At 41.2% G+C, this 24,561-nt stretch overlaps 1 protein-coding gene across 28 annotated transcripts in view; it reads left to right on the top strand.

The window, feature by feature from the left end:
- The window catches only part of celf2 (cugbp, Elav-like family member 2), a 241,817-nt gene that overhangs the window by 198,857 nt on the left and 18,399 nt on the right, over window positions 1–24,561 (top strand). For 15 of the 28 annotated variants that reach the window (XM_085137087.1, XM_085137083.1, XM_085137088.1 and 12 more), the window contains 3 exons: window positions 2,093–2,172; window positions 14,441–14,683; window positions 19,034–19,097. In XM_085137087.1, the coding sequence (XP_084993213.1) occupies window positions 2,093–2,172; window positions 14,441–14,683; window positions 19,034–19,097 (387 nt within the window). The remainder of the gene's footprint in view (window positions 1–2,092; window positions 2,173–14,440; window positions 14,684–19,033; window positions 19,098–24,561) is intronic. The other 13 variants (XM_085137093.1, XM_085137098.1, XM_085137094.1 and 10 more) reach the window with 1 other exon arrangement.

Here is a 24,561-nt window from a genome sequence, read left to right as displayed (position 1 = left end):
AATATGGGTCAAATCAAAGCAGAGTTCCCCACTTTCCCTAATCTCCTATTAAAATAAAATGAGGCCAAGAGACACACATCTGGAACTTGTTTAAATATGCTTTCATATTTTCATGATACAGTTTTAACTTTCTACGACAGAGATGTGTTTTTAATGACACCTGAGAGGCTGAAGATCAGGAATTCTGAATCTTTAAATATAGATTATATCTTTTAAAATGTATTATATACAACAGATTATTTAAAATATATATATATATATATTAAAACTGTTTAAGAACTGTTTGCCCACGTAGTCTTTGCCTCCCTATCTGTACCAGCCTGGTTCTTTTATAAGTAACCATATTACTAATCAGCTGGATTTTGATTCTGTTGAAACACGTTAAAATGTTTTGCTGGCATCAAAATGAGCATATTAAAAATATTTATCTTCAAATTGGTTATATTCGACTTAATACGGGGTTTAACTCGCTTGCTCAGCGTGCCCCGTGTCTCAAATGTGTGCAGAGGTAGAACGGGTCGTCCAATAATTGTAAAGTTGGCGATTTGATCCAAAGCTGTAACCAAGCAGTTTGAGCGCTACGTACAAAATAAAAGAGACAAACAGTGACTATGAGAAACAGATGCAACTCTAATCTCTTGTTTTAAAATCAGTTTGTGAAACAGCCCAACAATCAAAGAAACCGACCTGCCCTCTACCGATTTTAAACAGCGAGGCTCATCAGAAACGTGTTACCCTCCAGAAAGGGCGGTCAGAGCCCCGAGATAAACTTGTAACTGTACAAGTGCAGGTCTACATTTTCTCCGGGAAACGCCTGTGTTTAAAATCCAGGCAGCCGTGGATGTAGTCAGGAGAAAAAACTGACCATTCGTCTCTCTCATCCTCATTCTATCACAGCTACAGGCGGCTTGTGAGGTGGAAGAGAACAATGATCATCTATTCCTCAACATATCTGTCCTTCCCCTCTCTCTCTGTCTTGTTGTCTGTTACATTATCCTCACAATTTCCTCTTTTTTCCCCCCCTCTCTCCGCCCTTTCATCCCATCCACACAGCCAGGGAGAGTCTATCTGATGACCCATGCTATTAGTTTTTTCCTCTGTAGCCAAGCCACGAGTCAGCCAGCTGAACCTGAACGTGTGTGTGTGTGTGTGTCCAAGCATGTGTGTAATCAGTTCAGGCCTGGCTGCGCTAACATGGCTTGGTGAGTTTGTTAGCATATTATTAGCCTGGGGTGTTGTTGAAGCACTTCTCACATTATCTCCTCTAATCACTCCCTAACCAGTCAGACAAACACAACTTTGCACCCCCTCCTCTCACCCCTTACCCACAAACAACTGATAACAAACTCCCCTAAAATTGCCTCTGGCTGTGTCCAATCTTGATTGGCTAAAATCAGTGTCAGTCACGGAGGAGGTCGACCACACCTCCACTTCCTATTCGCCTTCCTCTCCCTGTGGATTGAATTAATATCATTTCCTATCCTCCCGTCTTCCCGAGCCCCCTGCTGATGCCCCCCCCCCTCACCTCGCCCTCCTCTATCACATCTCTTTCCTGTCTGACAAAGACAGAAAGAGAGGGCACCCAATCAGACACACAAAACAACATGAACGGCCCAAATGGATTCAAATCGTTTTCATGCATATTCAACCTGCTTTACACTGCTCAATTGCTGAGAGATGAGAGCGGTTGAATACAGGTATGACGAATTCGGCCGGTGTGTGTGGGAGCGAGAGGAAGGAGGAGGAGGAGGGGCAAGGACGAGGGAAGGCATCAACAGCCAATCCGACGCTCCGATGGTTATTGTCCCAGGTGTCTTGTGGTGGATGGGGATCTGGGAGGGGTTGTGGTTGTCATTACACTGTGCTCGTTTTTCGCCTGTTGTTTCTACAGCGACTGAGAACACTGTTGTCTGCCTGTGAGCTGTTCTCTGTATCAATCTCTGTTTTGGTTTTTTATAACGACGACGTGTCCAACCCTTTTGTCTTGTTTTTGTTCTTTCTTGTCTTCCCTCCTCCTCCTGCCCTTCTGCCCTCCCTCCCACTCCCCTTCCATCCCTCCCTCCCTCCCTCTGCCCCCCCTCCCTCGTTACAGGATGTGCGTTTGTCACGTTTTCCACCAGAGCTATGGCACAGAATGCAATCAAAGCCATGCACCAGTCTCAGACTATGGAGGTATGGTACTCTTGCCCTTTCTTCAACTCTCTGTCTCTTTAGTGCCTTTAATACATGCACTTCACTCTGTTATTGTGCTGGCAATTATATGTCTGTCTCATCTTTGAGTCACTTCTTCAGTAAAAGCCGCGACTTGCTACTTAATAGGTTAGGCCGAGTAACATTTCCCGGAGCACTTCTGACACAGGTCCGGTGAATTGAATGCCTCAATGTAAGGACTAAAGGAGCGCTGCTTTAATACGTAACCATTATGTAGGTCTTTTTCTGCCCGCTTAAGAGAAATGTGATATCAATTTTTCCTCAGCACGAAGAGAATAAAATCTTTAAACCACAACAGTTAGCAAATGCTTAGCTTTTTGTGAAACGCAATCATAAGTTGGTAAGTGCTACTCAAGCATAGACTGTATATAAAAGGTGGCTGTAACCACTGTGACATCATCCATTAGTTAACAAAGTCATGATGGGAAGCCTCCATGTTCTGAAACAAGATGTGAGCACGCAAAACCATTCATCCACCTTTTATTTACAGTCGTTGAGTCCTTACAAAGATTTAATTAACATGCAGGAAGCTTTAATAAGACTGTAAAAGTGTTAACGGCCTTATTAGATTACTTTTAATAAAGTTGTTGACAGTTTCTATGTGTAGAGATCATTTCAGACGACTGCGAACTCTTTATTATAATTATTATTACAATCGTGTGCTAATCAAACAAAAAACAAAGCTTGTTAAGGGTTTAAAATAAACATTGTGAATAAGAATAGTAACAATAATACTTTTTAAACCCTGTTTGTTAAATTACAAGTTAGGCAGAGTGTATGAGTAATGTAAATACTCAAAGGTGTTAATTATGTTCTGAAGTAGTCTTTATCTTATTAACAGTCCATAAACATTATTTACATGTGTATACTTTTTTATTTCACATTAGTTTTATTATTATTTTTAACCATTATTATCCTTAAAATCCTTCATTGTTCACTCACACACGAGGCCAATTCCATCCCCTCAACCTACAGAGTATAACTGTTCACTTCTCATTTGATGATTTTTTACTTGATGATTTTTTTAAAGCATTAACTGTTTGGTACAAGTCTGCCTATACTTTCAATCTTTATGATCATCCAACTAAATCCTTTTATTCGGTGTGTAAATTTAAATGAATTCAGCTTGTATCTTTAGGAAATGTGAGTTGTAACAAAGTCTCGACTTTCCTGCACCGCATGCAGGCGGTAAAAATAATGATTGATTTGACGAGAGTTTATTTAATGAGGTGGTTTTCATTTATAAGATGTCTCTTTTCCATAAAAGAGTTATGGTGCTGCTGACTTCTGTAGCTTCTGTGGAGCTGCCATTCAGAAAGAAAGGAGAGATGTATTACATAACTTGAGCCACTCAGGGGTTTTGGGTCTTTTGTTTATTTGTATAAAGCTTCAGGCTCAGATTATTCTTGGGTTTAGTTAGTTTAGTTTGAAAATCAGTGTGTATTGCAATAGCTGTCTTTTTTTGTGTGATTTTGAAAGAATACAATGAAATCTAGCCTTGAATCTCTGGTTCAGATGTCCAATTAGGAGGTACAAGCTGCACTGGGTGTTAAAGACAATACTGTGGCTTTTGGTTAGGACCTGTGCAGACCTCTAACGCCACATGCCAGGTGTGCAGAGGACCAGTGTGACACATTCACCTAAAAGCTAGAAGTCCATCCAGAGCTTTAGCAGAAGCTGGCACAGTCACGTCCTCGGCCTTGGGATAAAAATCAGCATCGCCTGTTTAGTCTCCATTTTTCCAATCGCAGATTTTCCAACTAGGGCAAACTTCGGCAAAGTCTCCAAACTGTGACAAATAAGCAGCACCCTTGACACAACAACTGCAAATTGGCAGGTGGTGTTACAGAGCTCATCAGTTGCACAGTGACCCCAGCGGTGCCATAATGGGGACCTAGTCGCAGCTCTTTTGTGTCCCCCCCCCCCCCCTCCCCCGCCTCACCCGGGTTTTTGGGGCGCCCTTGTCAGCATTGTCAGGCCTGGTGGCAGGGCAGGATGACAGGAGTGTGATTGGGAAGAGAATTACATGGTATAAGACGAGCACAGAGTGTGTGTACCCCTGCGAGTCAGAGAGAAAGAGACAAAAAAAGCGGTAATAACAGGCTGTGTTAAGGGAAAAAGAGAACGAGTGGCATTCACCCCCGTAGCCCCCTCATTAGAGCTGATCATGATAATCATGGCTGCTATTGATGTGCTGTGACCCTGACGTGGGGAAAACGCATGCTCCTCCCTCTGTCTGTCTATCTGTGAGTATGTGTGTGTGTGTGGTTTTTTTCTGTTTATGTTGCCACACTGTGAATATCAGTGTCTGTGTTGATTTATGTGGCCGAGCAGCAGCGGTGTCTGTCTTTCTGAGTCGAAGGAGCGACGCTCCTCTCCGTCGGCGTTAGCATTAGGCTAGAATTATCCTCGCTCCGAGCAAGTTGTCTGCCACAGTGGGGCCGGTAAACACTACCAGTGCCCCTTTGCTTTTATCATGCACACAGGAAAAGGGGAAAAAAGAAGCTTTAAACCATAACACAACAATATTACAGTGGACAATGGCAAAATACCTTCATTTCCATTTGAAAACAAGCTGTCTAGCCCCAGGCGGACCTAAATTACCGCATCCGTTTGTTAATGTTCCTCAGTTTTGCAATTTAAAAGTAATTACTTCGAGTCCGAATGAGGGAATGAGGTCTGGTAAATAGAGTTTGGTTATTGTCTTGGCTCTATTGCACCCCACTGTCTTAGATAGAGAAAGATTGTGTGCACGTGATGTGTGTGTTCGTGTGTCTGTGTGAGTGTATTCCCTGTCACGTACGCGCCACATGTCACGAGGAAGAACCAGGAGCCCCATTCGTTGATGGCCCTGTCACTGTCATATCCATTCTCATTACGGCGTGACATTCAGGTACACGCCGGCACACATTTGTACACACACACACCCTTGCTCTCTGAATGTTAGGCCGTAATGAAAGTGGATATGAGCGGGACGGGTAATTCGCTGTCGAACCTCTAAAGACACACACGGAGAAAAGTGGGTCGCCTTCGTTGTGCTTTATTTGTGCTTTACATTATTCACTCCTTTTATAAAGACTCATTTAGCACTCAGGTTCCCCTCGTGCAGTTTTCCATCAACACTGATTTTTCTATTTCCTACCTTTTTTCTTTTTTCCTTTTCCTACACGAAACTAGAGGGACACTTGTGTATTATCCTGCGCTTGCTGCATGCGTGCACACACACCCCCTCCGACCCCCCGTCGGAAATACAGAAGCGTTCAAGCGCATTTAGACGAGAGCTTAAGTAGAGCATGAGCGAAAACACAGCAGTGTCTGTTTAAACAGTGAACAAACACATCTGTCGACTGCAGTGAAGAGCAGAGACAGATACAGACTGACAGTGGGAAGAAAATAGGAGATTAGATTAATCAGGGGCTGATGTTGACACCGTATAAGGCTGGATGATCCCATGTTTTATTTTAACAGAAGGAGTCTGAGTTAGCCTAACTTATGAGTCTCGAGTATTTGTCACAAAATGCCAGATTCGTCTTTGTTTTCCAAATAGTCTCAATTTACTCTGAATTTAGTCACAGTTTACTATGTATATGCGTGTTCTAGAGTGTATATGCTCTGCCGGTGTTATAAGTACCATCTAAGACTAATTTAAGCTGAATTGTTGATTCAGCTGTAGGATCAGTCTGGAGGCTTCAGTTTGTCGTGCTGTTCAGTTGAGCGTTGTTTTACACCGACAGGTGATGTGTGTGTCCACACTTGCTGACAGGAAACACAATCCAGTCGCCCAGTTCTGATGTTATCAGCTCAATGAACGGCCAGTAGGTGCAATTCTTCATCTAATAGCAACTCAGAAGATGGTTTTCAAACATTGTAGGCACTCCAGCTTGTGCAGGAGACCTCTAGTGGTAGTTTGAAGAAGTGCATGTAAGATTTCCAAAGGTAAATAAATGTCTTGGTGATCAAGGAAAAGGATACTCAAGAGCCCTTTTTACATTATACGTACATTCATAGAGCACATTATTAAATGCAGTTTATCTTCCACACAGTAATATGCATCGGGGGCGAATTGGGGTTCAGGGATCAAACTACCCAACTACTCATCAGCAAACAACCGATTCTACCTCCTAACAAATAGCCATCCATATTTTTGGTGCCTGAAAACAAACCTAAAGACAACCACTAGGAAAGGAAAAAGCAAGCCGGTTGATGTGTCAACTCACACTATGTTTTGTTGCGCTTAATCTGAAGGGATCGAATGAGGCTACATACAGCTACAAAAAGAATGAGGAGCCTGGCAGCATGTGTGAGACTGGTAACGACTTGTAATGGTTTTTTAGTGAGCTGATAACATTCAAAACTAGAGGTAGAATTTTGCACCACTTTAAGGTTGAAAACGATTAAAAGGTTGGATTGATGTCTCTGTTTTCGACAGCTTTTATAAACTTCTGGGAATCTCAAAATGGACACAAAGCAACGTCCTTTTCTGCATAATATGGATTCCTAATATATATATTATTACAAAGGCAGGGAATTAATTCATTATAGATTTAATTCACTGTAATGGAAATGTTTTACACTATTAAAATAAGAAAAAACAACAACAATTATTTCAACTGATGAAAAACTGAGACAGTCTATAAATAATAAAGTGCGAAGCTAAAGTGGAAGGAGAAGTTTAATCGCATGCAACAATGAACAGTTAAACATGGCACGATTTAAAGAGGGAGTGCCTTTCCAAGTATGTAATGGATTGCCTTTGGCTGATTTTGACGGTTCCTTCTGAGCGAGTAGGCTGGGTTTTGGGGACAATGAGTTGAAACAACATGCACAAAGAGCTCAGACGTGACGCGCAGACTCCTATAGATATCGGGGGCTCCTGACTTCCTATTAGCGGGGTAAGTTAACATGGTTTGACATTTGAAGGCTATGCAAGAGGTAAATAAATGAGATGGAGAAGGCTCAGAGCGCATAAACTCTCTTGAAAGCTATGAGAGATTGATTTCCAAGGTAAACGGACCGGAGCTTATAAGTTCAGTTCGCGCGTGTGCATCTGAGCATTTTGGGAAAGATGGGAAGCGATGTGTAATGCTCTCTTCACGGTTGTCTCAGAGCGTTGGCATCAGGGAGCGTAGTTGGCTTTATTAGCTCAGTGAACTCCTGGTTACATCAATCCAAGTCACAGACAAAAGTTTCACTTTTTTCCCCCTTTTTCTTAAGGTGGTATTTTCGGCTGATCGATACGCTGTAATTACATCATTTTAAAGTCGGATACCATAATTACAGCAGGTGATCATTGCGGTGTCATTTTGAGACCACAGGCTGTCATGCCATCGGCCTACACAGACCCATCTGTCAGTCAGGAACTGTGGCGTGACACCAGGGCATCAAGCATATGCAGCGCAGGTGAAATTTCTGAGGCATATTTTAAGAGGTTTTATCAAGCGCACTCAACCTGCTGCATGATGGCAGCACTGACATCTATATTTCAGCGAAAATGCTGTTACATATCTGTCTGAGACGGGCATTTCTGTGTAGGAGATTTGTCAAAAGATTGCGAGAAACAGACAAAAATAGCATTTCAGAATAGAGTGTTTTCCCCCGTAGAAGCATCTTCTGGTAAAGAATTCTCCCATGAGACTCGGAGCGCTTTATTTTTTATTTTTCAAGATGTGAAAGTTGTGCAACATGGGATACTTGACTGACTGGAGCTGAAAATCTGTCTCCTGAAAATAGCTGAAAATGGGAATCGATGCTTCACCTCCAGCACCGAGACACATTGCTGTTGTTGAATATGAACCCAGAGACCATTTAAGGCAAAACAGGAACGTTTCTTTTTATGACCACACATTAGTATTCATATGTTGGGTAACATTAGTTGCCTGTTATCAATAAATTTAGTTTATTCTGAGGAGCCGACTGTCCGCGGGAGACTCATGAAATATCCCGTAAGCGAGATGAAGCCATTATGTCGCCCCCTGCTGTTTGTGTTCAAAAGTGGGCAATTTAAAGCAAATCAGATGGTTTACAAATTTAGATTTACTCAACATGTGGTGTAATTACACCCAGCAGAATGGTTTTTACAGACTCCCATCATATCAGCAGATACCGATAAACACTGGCCTCGTCAAACACTCTGAAATGGACTTAAATCACAGAGGCGTGATGGGTGGTTGGAATTGGGATAATTCCTGAGAGAAGTGACCCTCATTGGTTGTTATAGGTGGCTATAGGTAGTAGTTGGTAATTTTAGAAGAAATGGCAGAAGACTCTGGGCTTTTATATTTTTAGTTTCTTTTTCTTTAACATGTTAAAATTTTAATTCTAGAAAATACATCCCGAAAATCTTTTTGGTTCTGTTGTCTGGAGCTGCTGTCTTGGGCTCCTTACTACCAGCAAAGCATCATTTAAACACCACAGCCTGCCTGAGTATTGTTGTTGATCACGTCCATCCTTTTATTCTGCTTCCAGCAGGCCAATGCACCAGGTGTCAAAGCTCAAATCATCTTACAATTACGAGCATGACGATGAGTTCACTGTACTCAGATGGCCTCCACAGTCACCAGCGCTCAATCCAATAGAGCACCTTTGGACATATGGTGGAACGGGAGAGTCACATCATGGATGTGCAGCCGACACATCTGCAACAACTGTGTGATGCTGTCGTGTCTATATGGACAAAAAAAAAACTAACAGTAATGTTGGATCGCAGGCTGCGATGTTTCCTTTGAATGTCCTTATAAGGGCAGTCTCGGCCAAACCATCAGACTCCACTGTTTGTCACAGGGTTGTGTAAAAGGTGTCCTTGTCTAAAGTAGGGCTTTAATCTAAAGGCTCTGGTGAAAGAAGGAAAGGCTGACGTCATAGGTCAAGTGCAGGTTAACCTGTCACCATCTTTTGTTGCCTATTAATCTTTTGTGGCACTGTGAAGCTCACGAGATATGCAGATTTCAGTGGAATATGATGGAAACTACCAGAATAGAAAGGAAATGCAGCTGCAGTAAAAAACTATGAAATTACTTGCAAATGGGGAAGAGTTATTTTTCATTGTTGCAGAGGGATGAATATGATAGAACATGAAAGACACGTGTAGCTAAAAATGAGATGTATGCATCTCTACTGAAATTGCAGTTAATGATTTTAACAGCTATGGGAGAAAAAGAGAGAACAGACGAGTGTAAGGAGATTATCGCACCAGACTATGACAAAGATTTAATAGTCCTTTTACACTTGCCATATTTAGTTAGCGAGGGTTTGGAAAGTTCTTTTTTCCTTCACAGGTTAATTACCAAAACTGTAAAATACACAATGTGTGAGTATTTTTATTTTTAGTTACATATACAAGTTACAAGTCCAAATTCTTTGGGAATCCAAGCACGTCAACTACTTGTTTAAATTTATGGAAGCATCTGAAAATACGCCCATTGTGCCACAGCATCAACTATGCTATATGAAAAATTAAGTGTATCCAGTGCTTTTAATAGCAATTCAAAGTGGATTTTTGGATGTTGAATATAACAAAATGACACTTCACACAAATCTCTGCGCAAACAGTTCGACACTGGAATTGTGGATTTATCCCAAAAGCTATGACGTATTTTCAAATCCTGAAGTTTTGCTCACTTTTCTCCAGACTCTCACCTTTTTGTCCTGTTTTTATTTTAAGATGAAGTTGAATCATATACCTCTAGCTGCCCAGAAACAGTGAAAGTTAGTCATAATTGCCCAAATTGCCATGGCTTCTTTTTACATATATTTATAATAGACTTATAATCACACCATGCAAAGTTTAAACTTTAGATATGTAGTCCATGCAGTCCAATTCAAAAGATGGCTGCTGCAGAACAATTTCCAGACAGTCATCAGTGGAGATTGATAATCTGCATTTTTAGTCCTGAGCTTTTCACTTTGTTATCTGGCAGAGAAATGTATCACATGGCTAGGCAGAGAGACCAAACTGGAAAGGATGTTAGAGATGGATGGATGGATGAAAGTAGAGGAGCAGAGGATTAATATGGTGGAAATTAGGGTAGCTATGAAGAGGATGAAGAGTGGAAAGCTAGGTGGTCCGGATGAGATACCTGTGTAAACATGGAGATGTCCAAGAGAGAAAAGTCAGCTGAAGCAAGACAAAATTTGTGTGTGAATGAGAGGGAGACGGGTTGTCAATCTTCCAAAGTAATGGGCAGTGCGAGAGGTCCAGGCTGGATGAAGTGGGTAGAAATGAGTGACAGGGGCGTGAAAAGGAAGATTTACAAGATGGTCAACTTGCTATGATGTGTGTTTTGAAGATGGTGGAGCTCACAAAAAGACAGGAGGCCGAGCTGGAGATGCTAAGATTTACATTGGGAGTAACCAAGATGGACAGGATTGGAAATGTGTACATCATCAGAGGAACATCTCAGGTTGAGAGGAGGGATAATGGATTTACCGGACAAAGGATGTTGAAGATGGAGCTGCCAGGCAGGAGGAAAAGAGGAAGACCACAGAGAAGGTGGATGTTGGGAATGAGGACATAGAAAGGGTTGGTGTGACAGAAGGGATTGTAGGAGCAGGGTGAGATGGAGGCAGATGGTCCACCATGGTGACCTCTAAAATGAGCAGCCAAAAGAAGAAAAAGAATATCCGGCATATCAGATATTAAATGTTCCTGCCTTTCTAGTGAAGTAACAGTCTGTGTTATAGAAGAAAAGGTAATAGTCAATTGAATTCACGGGGCATGAGCAGGGAGCTGAGGTCCAGTGTTCTGCCTGTTGCACTCTTTATCCATGCAGCTCCATCGCTGAAGCCAGAGTACTTCCAGAAGTGAGACCCCATCTGAGCATGTAGTTCACAAGGACCAGCTGGACAAAGTCCCAACTTAATCCTCCTGACACTGCCTGGAGTTCATCTGTCAAAACAGCTTCTGATATACATGGCTTTCTAGATGCTTGTTCGTCTCAATCAAGGTTGATTAGCTCTTTAGTCAGAGAGTGTTTTCATATGAAAGTTCGAGCTGCTGCTAATCTGTGATGAATTTTTAAAAAATCCCCTTAAGGTAAAAGCAGGATAGTTTGTTTCTTTGAGCCAAACTAATAGATGGCATGAGCTGCCACTTTCTCTCCATGTATCCTCAGCATTTAGGGGCGAAGGTAACCAACGAGGCAATCACCTGAAAAACAGCTTCAAAGTGCAACAGCCGGCCTTTCGGGGATAACCGGCAGCATCAGGCGTAGATGCCTGTGGCCCTCAGCCTTCCTCCCAGAGCAGGACTTTCATTCCGGGCTGCATTTCCCCTCACTCACAAGGTGTCAACTGGAGTGATGAGATATTTAGCAGAGCGGGATAGGGAGCTCGGTTCTCAGGGGGAATCGACTCCAACGGCGAGGCCCCGACTAACCCTCACCCTCCCAATACAATTCTCCCGTCGTCTCCTCTACTTTATCTGTCGGCGGTCAGAATGAAGAGGCAAAATGACCAGTGGAGAGACAGAGTAAATATGGCCGAGCCGCCGACAGACAGGAGACGAGCTCATTCAGCTGATAAGTCAGGCCTACAGAAGAAGGGCAGTAACACACGGAAACAGACACATACACATACAAGGAAGAAGATACACTGGATGTTCTATCTGACAAAGAAGGTCTGCTTTTAAATTACACAGAAACTCTTTTTTTTAATGTTGCTCAGGATGTGATGTGTATTCTGTCATTGGTCAGACTGTCAGATTTCACAGTAAGAGAAAACACAGAGCTTAAAAAAAAAGCATACATCTGTATTCTTCGATGTGTTTGTTATAAGAATGAAGCTGCTGAACCAATTAAAGTCATATCAAAATGATTCCATGCTGTGTCTCAATTTACACCGAGATTAAAGACATAATATTTCGTGCAAAAGCCAACAGCCATCAGTTGTGATGATGTGATGTTGGTAAGAGATTAATTCGGCTTTGCAATTCATTTAATTTCCCATTAAAGTTTTAGGCTAGACTCTTTATTTTTGACAGTCATACTGTCAAAGCGTAGGCATACGCTTCTAAAGGTGTTAATGATTATTAATTGATTATTTTGGATGATATTTAGGAAAAAAACAATGACTTTTTGGGCCTTGCCTGTAATTACAGTGGTGGATTCTCATATTAAACATGGGCATAGGTTTAAATAGTGACATCGGTGTATGTACAAATACTCCCTGTGAGACAAAAGCTCAGGCTTCTCACAGTTTTTTTTCTACTCTTGGATCTCTATGATGTCACAGAGAGGATATTCCTTATTTGGACATCTCAGGCATGCAGCTCTGGCTGTGCGCACAGAAGCACTTTCCACTTCCTGTTTAGACCATCTGTTTGTAAGAGGGCAGCCAATCAGAAGAAAGTTGACTCAAAGGGATAAATGGCCCAAATGTATGAGTATCAATACAAAAATGGTGAGGCCTAAAAATCAAGTTTGGGCTGCTTGTTTGGGGTTGGCATGCCCTCAGCTTTTAGCATCTCACTCCTAGCATCGTGTTAGACTAACATGTTTTCTTTTCAGGAATGCAAAATTGTGTCCAGAAAGGGTACAGATTATATGTTACTGTCGCATTCATGTCCCTAAACTCAGTAAATTTAAAGTAAAGTGCATATTTTCACTCCCTAAATGTTGGGGATCGTTCTTCCTGTGCCCCGCACTAAATGATCTCAGACACCTGTTCAGCATGAAAAGGCCGGTTTGTCCGACAAACTCATTACTTTGGAACACCCGGTACTGCCAAATCTAAATAAATGCAAATGGAAATCACGGTGTTATTTTTACCAAAGTGGTCCTGACTGAAGTGTGAATGCTAAAAGCTAGTTTCACAATACACGCTCTGGTCCACAGTGAAGGAAGGAAGTGCAAACGTTCGCTCGCTTTCACTCTTGCACAAAATACCTGCACCGGCACACACAACCGTCATACAGCACATCTCCGCTCCAAAACGTGTGCAGCGCTATCTGCAAAGTAGGCAAATCCCTTCTCTCCCCCGCCGAGTGCGGATCGAGCCTCAAACTAAATGTTTCAATCAAAAGGTTTTTATCCTCCTGTGGCAGATTGCCTTTGTTTTTGAACGGATTTGCCCCTAGTTAGGCTTTGATTGCGTTGTGTGAGTAATGGTGTGGTGTGATAGATTATGACTTGCCATCTCAGCTTCGTTTCAGCCGGCACCGCAGCTTTCATCAGGAGCGTTGTGGGTTTTTGTCTCCTTCGTGTCATAGTTGTTAGCAAGCGTGTTGGACGTCTGATTTGTTACCCAGCTTCAGTGTGCGTACACAATCATCTCTCTTACACACACACATACACACACTGCAGCTGCTCTGAGGCGTAAGAATTCGAACAATTAGATGCCGTTCTAGTGACCGTTAAAATCTCTAAATCTTTCTCTTGCCCTCTCAACCTCTCTTCGTAGTCGCCCAAATCACCCTCTCTCTCTCTCTAGGTCTTTCCCCCCCTCTTTCACACATATTAACACACTCACACACAGACACACACAGATCAAGTCTCTCTTCATATGAGATGATGAAATAGTTGGAGAACTCGGGAAATCTGTTTCTGGTGATACCGTTTTGGACTCAGAGATAACTGAGCCCTTTTGGGGGAAAGAAGAAAGCCCACCGGCTTTAGACTCAGGTTTCCTGTGTGACTGTGTGTGCGTGTCCTGTGTCCCTGAGTGAGTGTGTGTGTGTGTGCAAGAGAGGACTTTTTAATTGAGAATATTTTCTTTCTTTGCTGAAGTTAAGTTTGTTAATACAAAGATGTTTGTGGATGATTTCCGGTGTGTATCATCACTGTAGACATGTGGCTTATTGCCTTTATTGTGTTCACTCAGTACAACAATTATTTCAGGTGTGTTTGCAAGCAACAAAGTACCTGAACAATCCTTTGACTCCTTTTCTCTTTCTTCTCCCATTTCCTCTCCTGCCTGAACTCCTCTCCTCTCCTGTTTCCTCACTTCTCTATTTCTGTTTTTCTCTTCCTCCCTTCTCTCTCATCTTGGCTCCTCTCTCATTTCCTTCCATCCTTTCATGTTCTTTTTTTGTCTCCTTTCCTCTCATCTTTGGGGGCTTGTGGCCTTTCTATACTTCCCTTTCATCTTCTATCACTTCTTTATTTTTTATCTCACTTCCTTACTCTCTTCTTCCCTTTTCCTTCCCTGCTCCCTTTCTTCATCCTTCTCGTTTTCCCTTTCTTCCTCTCTTTCCCTCCCCTTCTTTACGCTCCTCCTCATCCTCCCATCTCCGCAGGGCTGCTCATCTCCCATCGTGGTGAAGTTCGCCGACACACAGAAGGACAAGGAGCAGCGGCGTCTGCAGCAGCAGCTGGCGCAGCAGATGCAGCAGCTCAACAGTGCGACCACCTGGGGGAGCCTGACGGGCCTGGGCGGCCTCACCCCGCAGTATCTGGCTGTAAGGAGCGCCGCCGAGTCGCCCACCTCCATCACCTCCTCCACAACCCCTTACTGCAGCCCCGTGGCCAACTCAGCAGCAGTCAGTGCCCCCAAACAAGAACAATCTAACTCAAAAAAATCTATCCAACATAGGCCTGCCGTCTTCTCCTTCTTCACTTCTTCCTTTTGTTCTGTAATTCCTTTTTTAGAGCTGCCATTGTTCCTCTCCTTTATCTTACCCTTGGGAATGTTGCGCAGTGAGGAAATGGGGTCTCTGAATTAAGGTTGCCAGAAGACGATCTTTCATGTTCGATATCTGAAAAATGTTCACGCCAGATAAAAATGCAGGGATTCACGTCCTGTTTCTGAATTTCTCATGAAGTTCTCATTGCGATGGCGTTCACAGATCTGCATTCAGTATTAAATTGGAGGTGGAAAGCCAGAAAGTAGAAAAATCAATAGTTTAAAACAATTTAGTTGTTGAATTTTTGACAAATAATAGAAATATAATTAATGAAATCATAATTTCATCAGGACTATTATTTAATTCATGTATATCTATGTCAACGGATTCTAAAACAACTGTTTAATGATCAGTTTATTGTTTGTGTAGGTTACGGCTGAAAAGTGACATTTTATACTAAAGATTTCATTTTTGAGCTCGTTCTGGTCCTCAGGTCATCAAATATTACATTTAATTTAAAGGTGATACCAGTGTGACGCACTCATCATATTTGAATGAAAACCACAATATTTTCACAATCCTAAGTGAACAGCTAGATCAGGGGTCAACAACCTTTAACACCCAAAGAGCCATTTGGACGCAATTTCCACGCAAAAGAAAACACTGGGAGCCGCAAATACTTTTTGACATCTAAAATGAAGATAACACTGTATATATTGTTGTTTTTTTTACCTTTATGCTTTGTGTGAACAACTAAGGTGTGTTGCTTAAATCCATGAAGTGCTAGAGAGAAAATTACATTTTATTTATGTAATTGACACATTTTGAACTCTTAAAGAAATATAACAAAAGGAAAGACACCCAGCTGAACTAAAATGATCCATGTAGCAAACAAAAACTGTTGTGAGCCGCCACCCTTATATCGCCTTTGGGCTTTTGGAGCCTTGACCTGATTTTTTAAAAAATAATTGGAAAAAAAAAGCACTATGCTGCTAAAAGATGAAAAATAGATATTTGCAATATTCTGCCTAAATATGTATTTCACCTGGTTAATGTGTGTGGTGGGGCGTGGGGGAGGGGAGGCGGACGCACCTGAGCGGCACCCGCAATTACGCCTCGCCGCCTTAACATCTGTGCTATCTATGCTGTTGTGTTGGTATGTGTCGGGCTGTGCGCTTTAACACCGGCTGTATGCGTACAGCAACCATGTGTGAAAAGTGGTCAATAAAGAGATGCTGAAAAGCGTGTTCATGGAAACATCGTCGGGTCTGCCGTGATATGTTTACAATGGGACTTCTGCTCCTGAACCTCTGCGCACAGCATCTGCAAATCGGGGCTGTACGAAGTGACTTTCATCTTTACGCAGGACTGTAAGCTGTCGTCTGTGAGGCGTGAGCGGTGTTTGTTTTTAACATAGTTCGCGGTGGAGCTGCTGACATAATGTGGATCTGAAGATCCAGAATTGTCTTACCTGGGGTTGAAAGTCTCGATAAATGCACAGCGTTTCGGCGGGTATATCGGCTTCCGCAAGTGTGACGCTTATTTTGAGCGATCAAAAAATTAATAGAATATAATTTTATATTTATATTTCAATATCACAATAATCTTCCAATTTAGAACTACAAGTTAAAAAAGAACTAACATAAATAAAATACACTTCAGCTAATTACTTAAAAATTTATTTATTTTTTTTCCCAAACCACGCGGAGCCGCACTAAAAGGACTAAAGAGCCGCATGTGGCTCTGGAGCCGCAGGTTGCTGACCCCTGAGCTAGACAAAGCAAAAGTAAACAACTGCTAGCATCAGAGCTTCAAAATAGCCATCTAAATAATGTCCTTACCTTACTTACCTTAGCCATTAATGTAGTAATCTACAAATTGATAATTAACCAGCTAGTAAAATAATAATAATAATACTTAGCATTTCACTATTTGTTAATGGTAAATAACTTTTACATCCTTTATTGATGTATTTTATTTTTTAGTTTCCTAAAAAATGACAAATTAAATGCAATAGCAATGTAGCCTCAAAACTATATTAAGCAATTTTAGGCAAATGTGCGCTAATATTTATGATTATGCTATGATATGCACTGTATAACATAACATTCTAGCGGTTGACTCATCACACACTGTCTGATCTGAAGAATCAAGAATCAGACTTACTATTCCAGTGAAGTGGCATACATCAAATATAAGCACAAAAATAGCCTAGCTAATGTATGCCCTGGAAATGTTGCGTAAATGTATAAGGTGACTACCTAACCAACTTGTAAATCGTTAAAAGCTTCACATGTGCCAGATTATTACTTGAAACCTGAAAAATATTTTCCACCTGTCCTTTAGCTTTTCTTTTACAACTATGTAACCGTATCAGTAATTCCATCCGGCGTTTGCTCTTCCTGTCATACGGAGAGCAACTAGCGAACGCTCCGGACATGCTTGGTTATCTTTGTAGCTGCTAGCATCTCTTCCGCTTGTGCCGTCATACCCTGTTTGTACTTGACAGTGTGTTTTTGCTTTAGGTAGCAAAGAAAAACTATTGTTTCCACCTTTAGTGGGAACAGTTTTCTTTGATATTTTACAAAGTACTGTGCTTTGAGGTCTGTCCTATTGTAGCTCCTTTTTAAATGCTAAATCATCATCAGAGGCTGACACCCTTCTCTCGCTCTTTTATGTAAATGCATGACATCTCTGTGCCTCTGATATCGAGACATATTACAGTATTATGTGGAAAAGTGTGTTACTAGGGTGTGAAGACTAACGAACACGTTATTTAATTGTTTTTGCTAACAGATGTGTTGAAGCTATATCCAGCATGTAGATCATGTCTGTAGATAATCTGGCAAGTTGGGTAACGCGTATGTATTAAAATGATTCAAAATAAAGTTGAGGGTGACGCAAATTATGGGATTTTCCAGAAGATAAACCAAAAAGTGAATGAATGGAGTGTTGGAGATAATCCTGAACAGATTTTTGCAACTTTTTGTGGATCTTGTTCCCCAAAATTTGTTAGCATGAATCATAAATTAGAGGTTTTCTGCTAATGATAATAATTATCCGTTTTCTATTTTCAAAAATAGTTATCAGTAATCTGAATAATAGAGGAAAAAATGGCAAAGATCTTAGAGGATTCATTTCTTTTCCCAGTTATTTGCTCCTGTCACTTACATGCTTCCATCTTGGTGCAACACACGAGTATAGAACCTTTTGTCTAAAGGAAAACTATTCAGTGAATGACAGCTATGTAGTCATTACTTTTAACTCCAAAAAGTATGAATCAAAAATGGTTAGTAGATAATTTCAAGGATACAGAGGCGCCTAATGTCCTCATTGAAAATTTATAATGTCTAAATTTTGTGGATTTAAACGGGTGTAAAAATAATACTGGAGGTTGGCGTGAAGCGTACTGGAATCGTCTGATGTCCAATTTAAAAACTGCTGCAGCAGAAACTCAGCTGCTCAGCGTCTAAAATTGTTTAGACGCTTTTGATTTTTTGATTGGGAAGTTTCTCATTTTATACTAGGGTTCAGAGACCCCTTTCTCCTCTTCTTCTTCCTCAATAGCTTTGGGGAGCTAACCCTTGACTTGTTGCTCTTTAGTTTCTAATTTAACAACCTAAACCGCTGTTAAAATACACTTCTTAAATGTCGGGGATTTGATTCCCATTTTGTTTGATCCTAGCTGCAATTTGCACCTCTCCTTTGAGCGAGGGTAAAACAGAGCTCAGACAAACATCTCCCTTACTGTATATCGATTTATTTGGAGCTAAAGGTGGGGCGTTGAGATAAAAATTGTTTTGCGAATTGAGTTCCCAGATTTTTCTGCGCTTTCAATCCCTTTTTCTCAGTCCTTTCAAAAGATTAAGCTCTATTCTGGGAAGGAAAAGAAAATATCACACAATGGAAACAAGATGTTAATTTGCTGTTAATTCAAGTCTTTGAAGGATGAGTTTTTGACAGCATCAGTATTCCACTTTTGTTTTGGAATCTAATTAGTCGGCTAGATTAGAGCTTTCATGCTCAACTTGTCTGAGAGAATCACGGTGGAACACAAACAGTGTTTGCTTAGAGGAGAGATCAAACTATATTAGCAGCTCATTTACTCATCGAGCACTGATGCAAAAACCACACTGCTAAACCGCTCATTACAAGTTTAGTTCTCACTGTTGCATAGTATAGACATGTATTCAGCTGTCGGTATCCACTGGCTCACTTTCTTCTCCTCTTTTCCCTTCTCCCCCTCGCCTCTCTTTCTTTCTCCAGTTGCTTCAGCAAGCAGCCTCCTCTGGTAACCTAGGAGCCTTCAGCGGGATCCAGCAGATGGCCGGTGAGTCAAAAATCAGTCGATAGACTCACAGATCTACCACGGCAGTGGACTCTTTGTTGCGCCTCTCTGTTTTTTTTCCACAGACTTCTAAAACAGGACCAAAGAGCATAACAGATGAACTCGCGTGGTGGAGTTAAGAGAGATCTTTGCCCTGAAGATTTATTAACTGTTGCTAAGATTTGTCTTGATCTTTTAATGAGGCCAGACAAGAGTTGTGCCCTGGGCGTGTAACAGTAGCACTGAGGCTTTGTCGGGGATGGATGAATCACAGAAAGGAGGAAAGAGAAAGAAAAAGGAGCACAGAAAATGGTTAAAAGTGGGCACCTTTGGTGGATTTGTTGCACTGCAGGCTGGCGCCATCTACTGCTCTCTTCCTGTGGAGGGCCTCTGATCTATCATCTTCACTTCCATACTTTCTTTCATGAGTATCTGCAGGTTCAAAGCAAAGTTAAGCCTTTTGTTCACTCTAAAGGAATTGAGCTTAGGGAAGACACTACAAGGGAGCAGGCTGAAATTTTTTACCTAGTAGATGTCGCTGCAAAACTTGGCTTCGTTTTGGAAAAATATTTTATGTATTACACATTATCTGGTTTAAATATGAAAATGATTCATTATCTAAATATGTACCAGCTTACATACTTTTCCAGAACAGAAATTTAAAGACTAGATAAAGCCAGGTTAAAAATGTACTCTTTAATTTAGTTACTGTCCAAAGGCTTTTTTTTCTCCCAGCAGCAAGAAAAAAATACATTTTGGCATTTTTGGGAATAAAATCTTGGATAAATGAGGCTCCGAATCACATTTGAGTAAGAATTTCCATAGAAATATGTAGCATATAATCAGAAAGTTTCATAGATGTGAGTGCTAGTGAATTTAATGTAAATTTGCATGATATATATTACAAATTATTGGCGACCTAGAGGATTTTAACAAGCCTGTATCACCATGAAACTTTCACAGCTGGTTACTTACATGTAGACAATTATTTCTGTGTCTGAACTTTACTGAAAAATTATTTTTAAATGTATAAATTAAATATTACATGCCTAAATATGTGTTGACTTGCATACTTTTCTTGAATAGAAATTCAAATATTGAATAAGGTTCACCGAAAGTCAAATATTTTAACAAAAGTGATTCTGTCAAAAAAATATTTTTATCACTTCATAAAACAAAAAACACTCAGTCAGTGAGGTCAATCTTTTTAATGATTCTTAGCAATAAAACCTCAGTAATACTTGGCTGTGAATGTTGGATTCTAGTATTTATGGGGAGAAATGTAAACTTATATTATTAACTTACATTAACACAAATATTTTCCATGTTGCAACCAGTCTGACATTTGTATGTTTATGTTTTTATGCAAATCAGGCATTTACCCATATAAATATGTGCCTGTTTGCATTTTTTTTCCCAAAACAGAAATTTAAACAGTGCATGAAGTGGAAATACGTTGAACAGCAAATGTCTTTTACTCCCAGCAGACAGAAAAAAGTACATTTTTGGCATGTTTTTGAGTAAAATGCTCTATAAATGAGGCCCTGAATGACCTATAAGCAGCATAGCATAATTAAACTTCCTCAATAGCTTCCTTACATTAACACAAATATTTTCCATGTTGCAAACATTCTGAAATTTTATGTTTAAATCTGCAAATTAGGCAATTATCTACCTAAATATGCGCTAATTTCTCCAGACCAGAAAACCGAACTTCAGATAAAACCTGGAAATCTGCTAGAAATAATCAAACATTTTGATTTCATTGGATGCTCTAAAAATCAGGCTCTGAATGACACATGAACTAACTCCTTAGAACTATAGTTAGAAATAAAATTGGGAGGTTTGTATGTAACTAAAGTAGATGTTAGGCTTAAAGTATGTAAAACTATAATTTTTAATATTTTAGTATTATTATTTTTAGTATTTACAGGGAGAAATTTTCATTATCAGGAAACTTCCCCAGGTGCTGACTTACATTTGGACAGTTACATGCACATGAGGCATTATCACATTAAATATGCACTAACCTGCATAATCCTTCAATAGACAAAGCGTAGTCAAATAACAGCCAGTGAAGGTTTTCCAACACGTGAAGACAGGAAATGAAACGGTATGGGACAGTAATTCTCCTAAGTGAAGCTGCAGCAATAAAAAATGCATATTGTATTAACCCAGTTCTGTATTAATCTAAGCCTTGAGCTCGCCAAGAAGCTCTGCTATTAAATGTTGAACAAGATAAAATCTCTGTATTTAAGAAATATAATTTTTAGGGCTTTAAAATTTGGGTTATTTAAGACTTTCAGGCACTCGTGGATACTCATCATCTCAGCCTTCTTCTCTCTTTCCATTAAACTCGTCTCCTCTTTCTTGCTTTTTTATTTTAAGCCTCCTTTTTGCAGATTCTCCCCCACCTCCCACCCTCCTCACTCACAGTTTCTTCATCTCCCCTTTACGCCTCCCTCCAGCCTTCGCACTCCGACTGTTCTGCCCTCCTTTGGTTCGCTTTCTTCGCGAGGTGTCAGCTTTTAATTGTATGTTGTTTAGTGCGCATAAAGAAACTGCCAAAGGATCCGAGCGTGATAAGACTTTTTTAAAGTGGCGAGCCCCGTCTTGTCTCCTCTCGTGTTCTGTCACGTTCCCCTGAGTTGCAGTGCCTCGCAGTTTCCCCGCAGCTGTTTAAAATTTTCTGCTGTTGGGCTCAAACATACATTTTCCTTTCGAATATACACTCACGCTGACAAATAGGCTTTAGGATTTGGAGCGGCGAGTGAGTAACGGTGTCTGAATCTGGAGATCTGTTGGTCCTCCATCTGCGATGCGGAGCGCGAGAAGGGAGAGGGAGCGAGTATTAGTGATTGGCAGGAGATGTGAGACAGCTGAATGACATCTGGTCCCAGTCTTTAACACGAGGAGCTGCAGAGCTGAGAGGCTTCAATTACACCAATGAGCATTCAATTAGATGCAGCCAACGGCAGCCTGGTGCAGGCCGGCGCTGCCATACAAGCTGCAGGGAGCGCACACGCACACACGTGCATCCCTGCACACATATGTACTCACACACTCGCGAACCATCTGGCCGGCCCTGAAACCCCGGCCCCAATGTGGAAAATAGAATGAATTTGTCTCATACGATCTCTCTTTCTTTGTCTCCGCTTTATTCCTCTCTAGCCCAGTTATTTTTTATCTCTTGGCCTGCTCCTTTTGTCCTCATAACTGCCTTGAAAATAAATGCTTGTTCAATGAGGGTGACTGTCTTTGACAAATGCAAGTAAGAATGGGTGTAGAAAAGAAGAAAAAAGGCAGAAAAGAGGTTGCAATGAGTGCAAAAGATAGAGACAAAAGGGAGCTGCTGGAATTGTCTTTGTCATCGACTGAGGGAGAGAAAAGAAAGGCTGGAAAAATGGACCAGGAAAAGGGTTGGTGGAAAATGAGGTACTGAAAAGCTAAAGAGGGAGGAAAGTATTAAAAAAATGTAGACGAGGGAGGAAAAGGCCAATACGAAAATTGGGAAGTAGGGAAAAGGAAGATAAGAAATGTGCAAGTAGGGAAAGATAGATGAAGGGGTCAGGATATACGAAAGAAGGGAGAGCAATGAAGCAGAGAAGGGAAAGGAAAATGTAAAGCAAGAATAGGGAGGAAATTAAAAAGCAAGGAAAGTAGGAAATGAAAAGGAGGAAAAGAAGAGGGGATAAAAGGAAAAAATGTGGAAAAGATGAGAAAACGAAAGAAAATGAAAGTTAAAGACGCAGAAACATACATAAGAACCAAAGTAGAGAAGAAGAAAGTAAATCAAGGGCAGAAAAAGGAAAATGACAATGATGGAAAGATGAGGAAAGAAAAGGATGGAGGAAACAAACGAAGGTGGGGGAAAAAGCGCAGCGAAGGTAAAAGTGAAGTGATTCTCTACAATGACCATTTATTAGCATTGTAAACACACTCAAGCGTGTTTGTGGATCTCTGGCTCACCCATAGAGAAGGAGGAGGTCTGCAAAATAAAAACATACTTTCGATTATAATAAAGAGGTATGAATGAGAGCTCTTGTAAACAGCCTTCCCTCTGTGTTACCTGCTCCGTGGAGTCAGAAATGAGATCTAGCAGCAGCGCTGAAACCACATATCTCCTCGCTCATGTGGCGCATTGTCTGCCTTATCTGGAAAAACAACACTGTTTGAATTAGGCTGGAGCGTGCGTTTCATGGGATGCGATAGAAAGAGCGGCGGCGGTTTTTATCCCCACCTTTGCGCAGAAGTAGAAATCCATTTCGGGTTGTGATGTACGATGGAAAATTGGAGAAAATCGCTTCGCAAACGAGATTGGTTTTGGCTTCGGTGTAAGTAAGTGCAGATGAGTGGGGGGAAAAACTCACATGCGTGGAGAGGCACACTCGCGCGCTTGGTGTCTTTAGCTTTGTTTGCACACACACAACACACACACTTCCTGCTGCAGCACCTCGATATCTGTCGTCATTGGCTGTGTTCAATTTGACTGTCTGGGTGAAGGATATCTTTGTAGAACCTCTAAGCATTCACCACGGTGTCAAACAAGATGGATTTTCTTCATGGTGTCTTGTTCGTGTGTGTCTTTTTTGTATCCGTGTGCAAGAGTGTGTGTGTGCGTGTAATCTCATGGTACGGTATATACACGCAAACTGTATATACGACGCATACACCTCACATTGACAGTGTCCACCCTTTTAACACGAGGCAGAGGAAGCATCTCTGTGGTAAGACCTTTACTTTCTGCTCTGATGACTGTTTGCTTTCGGAGGTTTTGTACTCACACACACTCGCACTAACACACACACACGCGCGCGCGTATTTGTGGAGTGAGGTGAAAGGTTGAGTTGTGCTCACAGACAGTGTTTTATAGCCTCTGCTTCGCCATCATTTAGGCGTTGGCACATAGGCATTAATTATGCTTAAGTACAGGCCGTATGCTTAATGCCAGAAAGAAGATTAACAATGAGGAGAGTTCAGCCTTCAGGGGTCCCTGAAATAGAGGGTGACTGCTGAAAGGGAGAGGGCTTTAATATTTAGTTTAAAGGGGAAGGCTTCAATCATTTGGCATCACATAGGGGCCATCCGTAGACTGCATAATGTCCAGGTACTCTAAACAGTCATTGTTTGTAATAGCCAGCAGGGGGTGACTCATCTAGTAAAGTCTAATGGAAACTTACTTCTCATTCGATTTATGATCTCAGTAAAAACTTTCCGCTGGAATTTATGGCCTCAATTAGTAGTTTTAATGCCACAGTCACATTAGGGAAAACAGGGGTTGCATGACCAAAATTATTGGGACAGTATGTCATGAACTTGAAGTTTTATTGCCTCTGAAATGGTGGCTTCAAAGAAGCGGACCAAGCCTTGGCAGCACTCGCAGCCCGGTGCCATCTTCCAAGCGACTTTGGTGCATCAGGACGGCGATAAAACAGAAACAAGACGGACTCTGTCTGCTTTGAATTGG

The sequence above is a fragment of the Neolamprologus multifasciatus genome, chromosome 17 (assembly GCF_963576455.1).
Source record: "Neolamprologus multifasciatus chromosome 17, fNeoMul1.2, whole genome shotgun sequence".
NCBI lineage: Eukaryota > Metazoa > Chordata > Actinopteri > Cichliformes > Cichlidae > Neolamprologus > Neolamprologus multifasciatus.
This window is presented reverse-complemented; position numbering and strand designations above follow the sequence as displayed.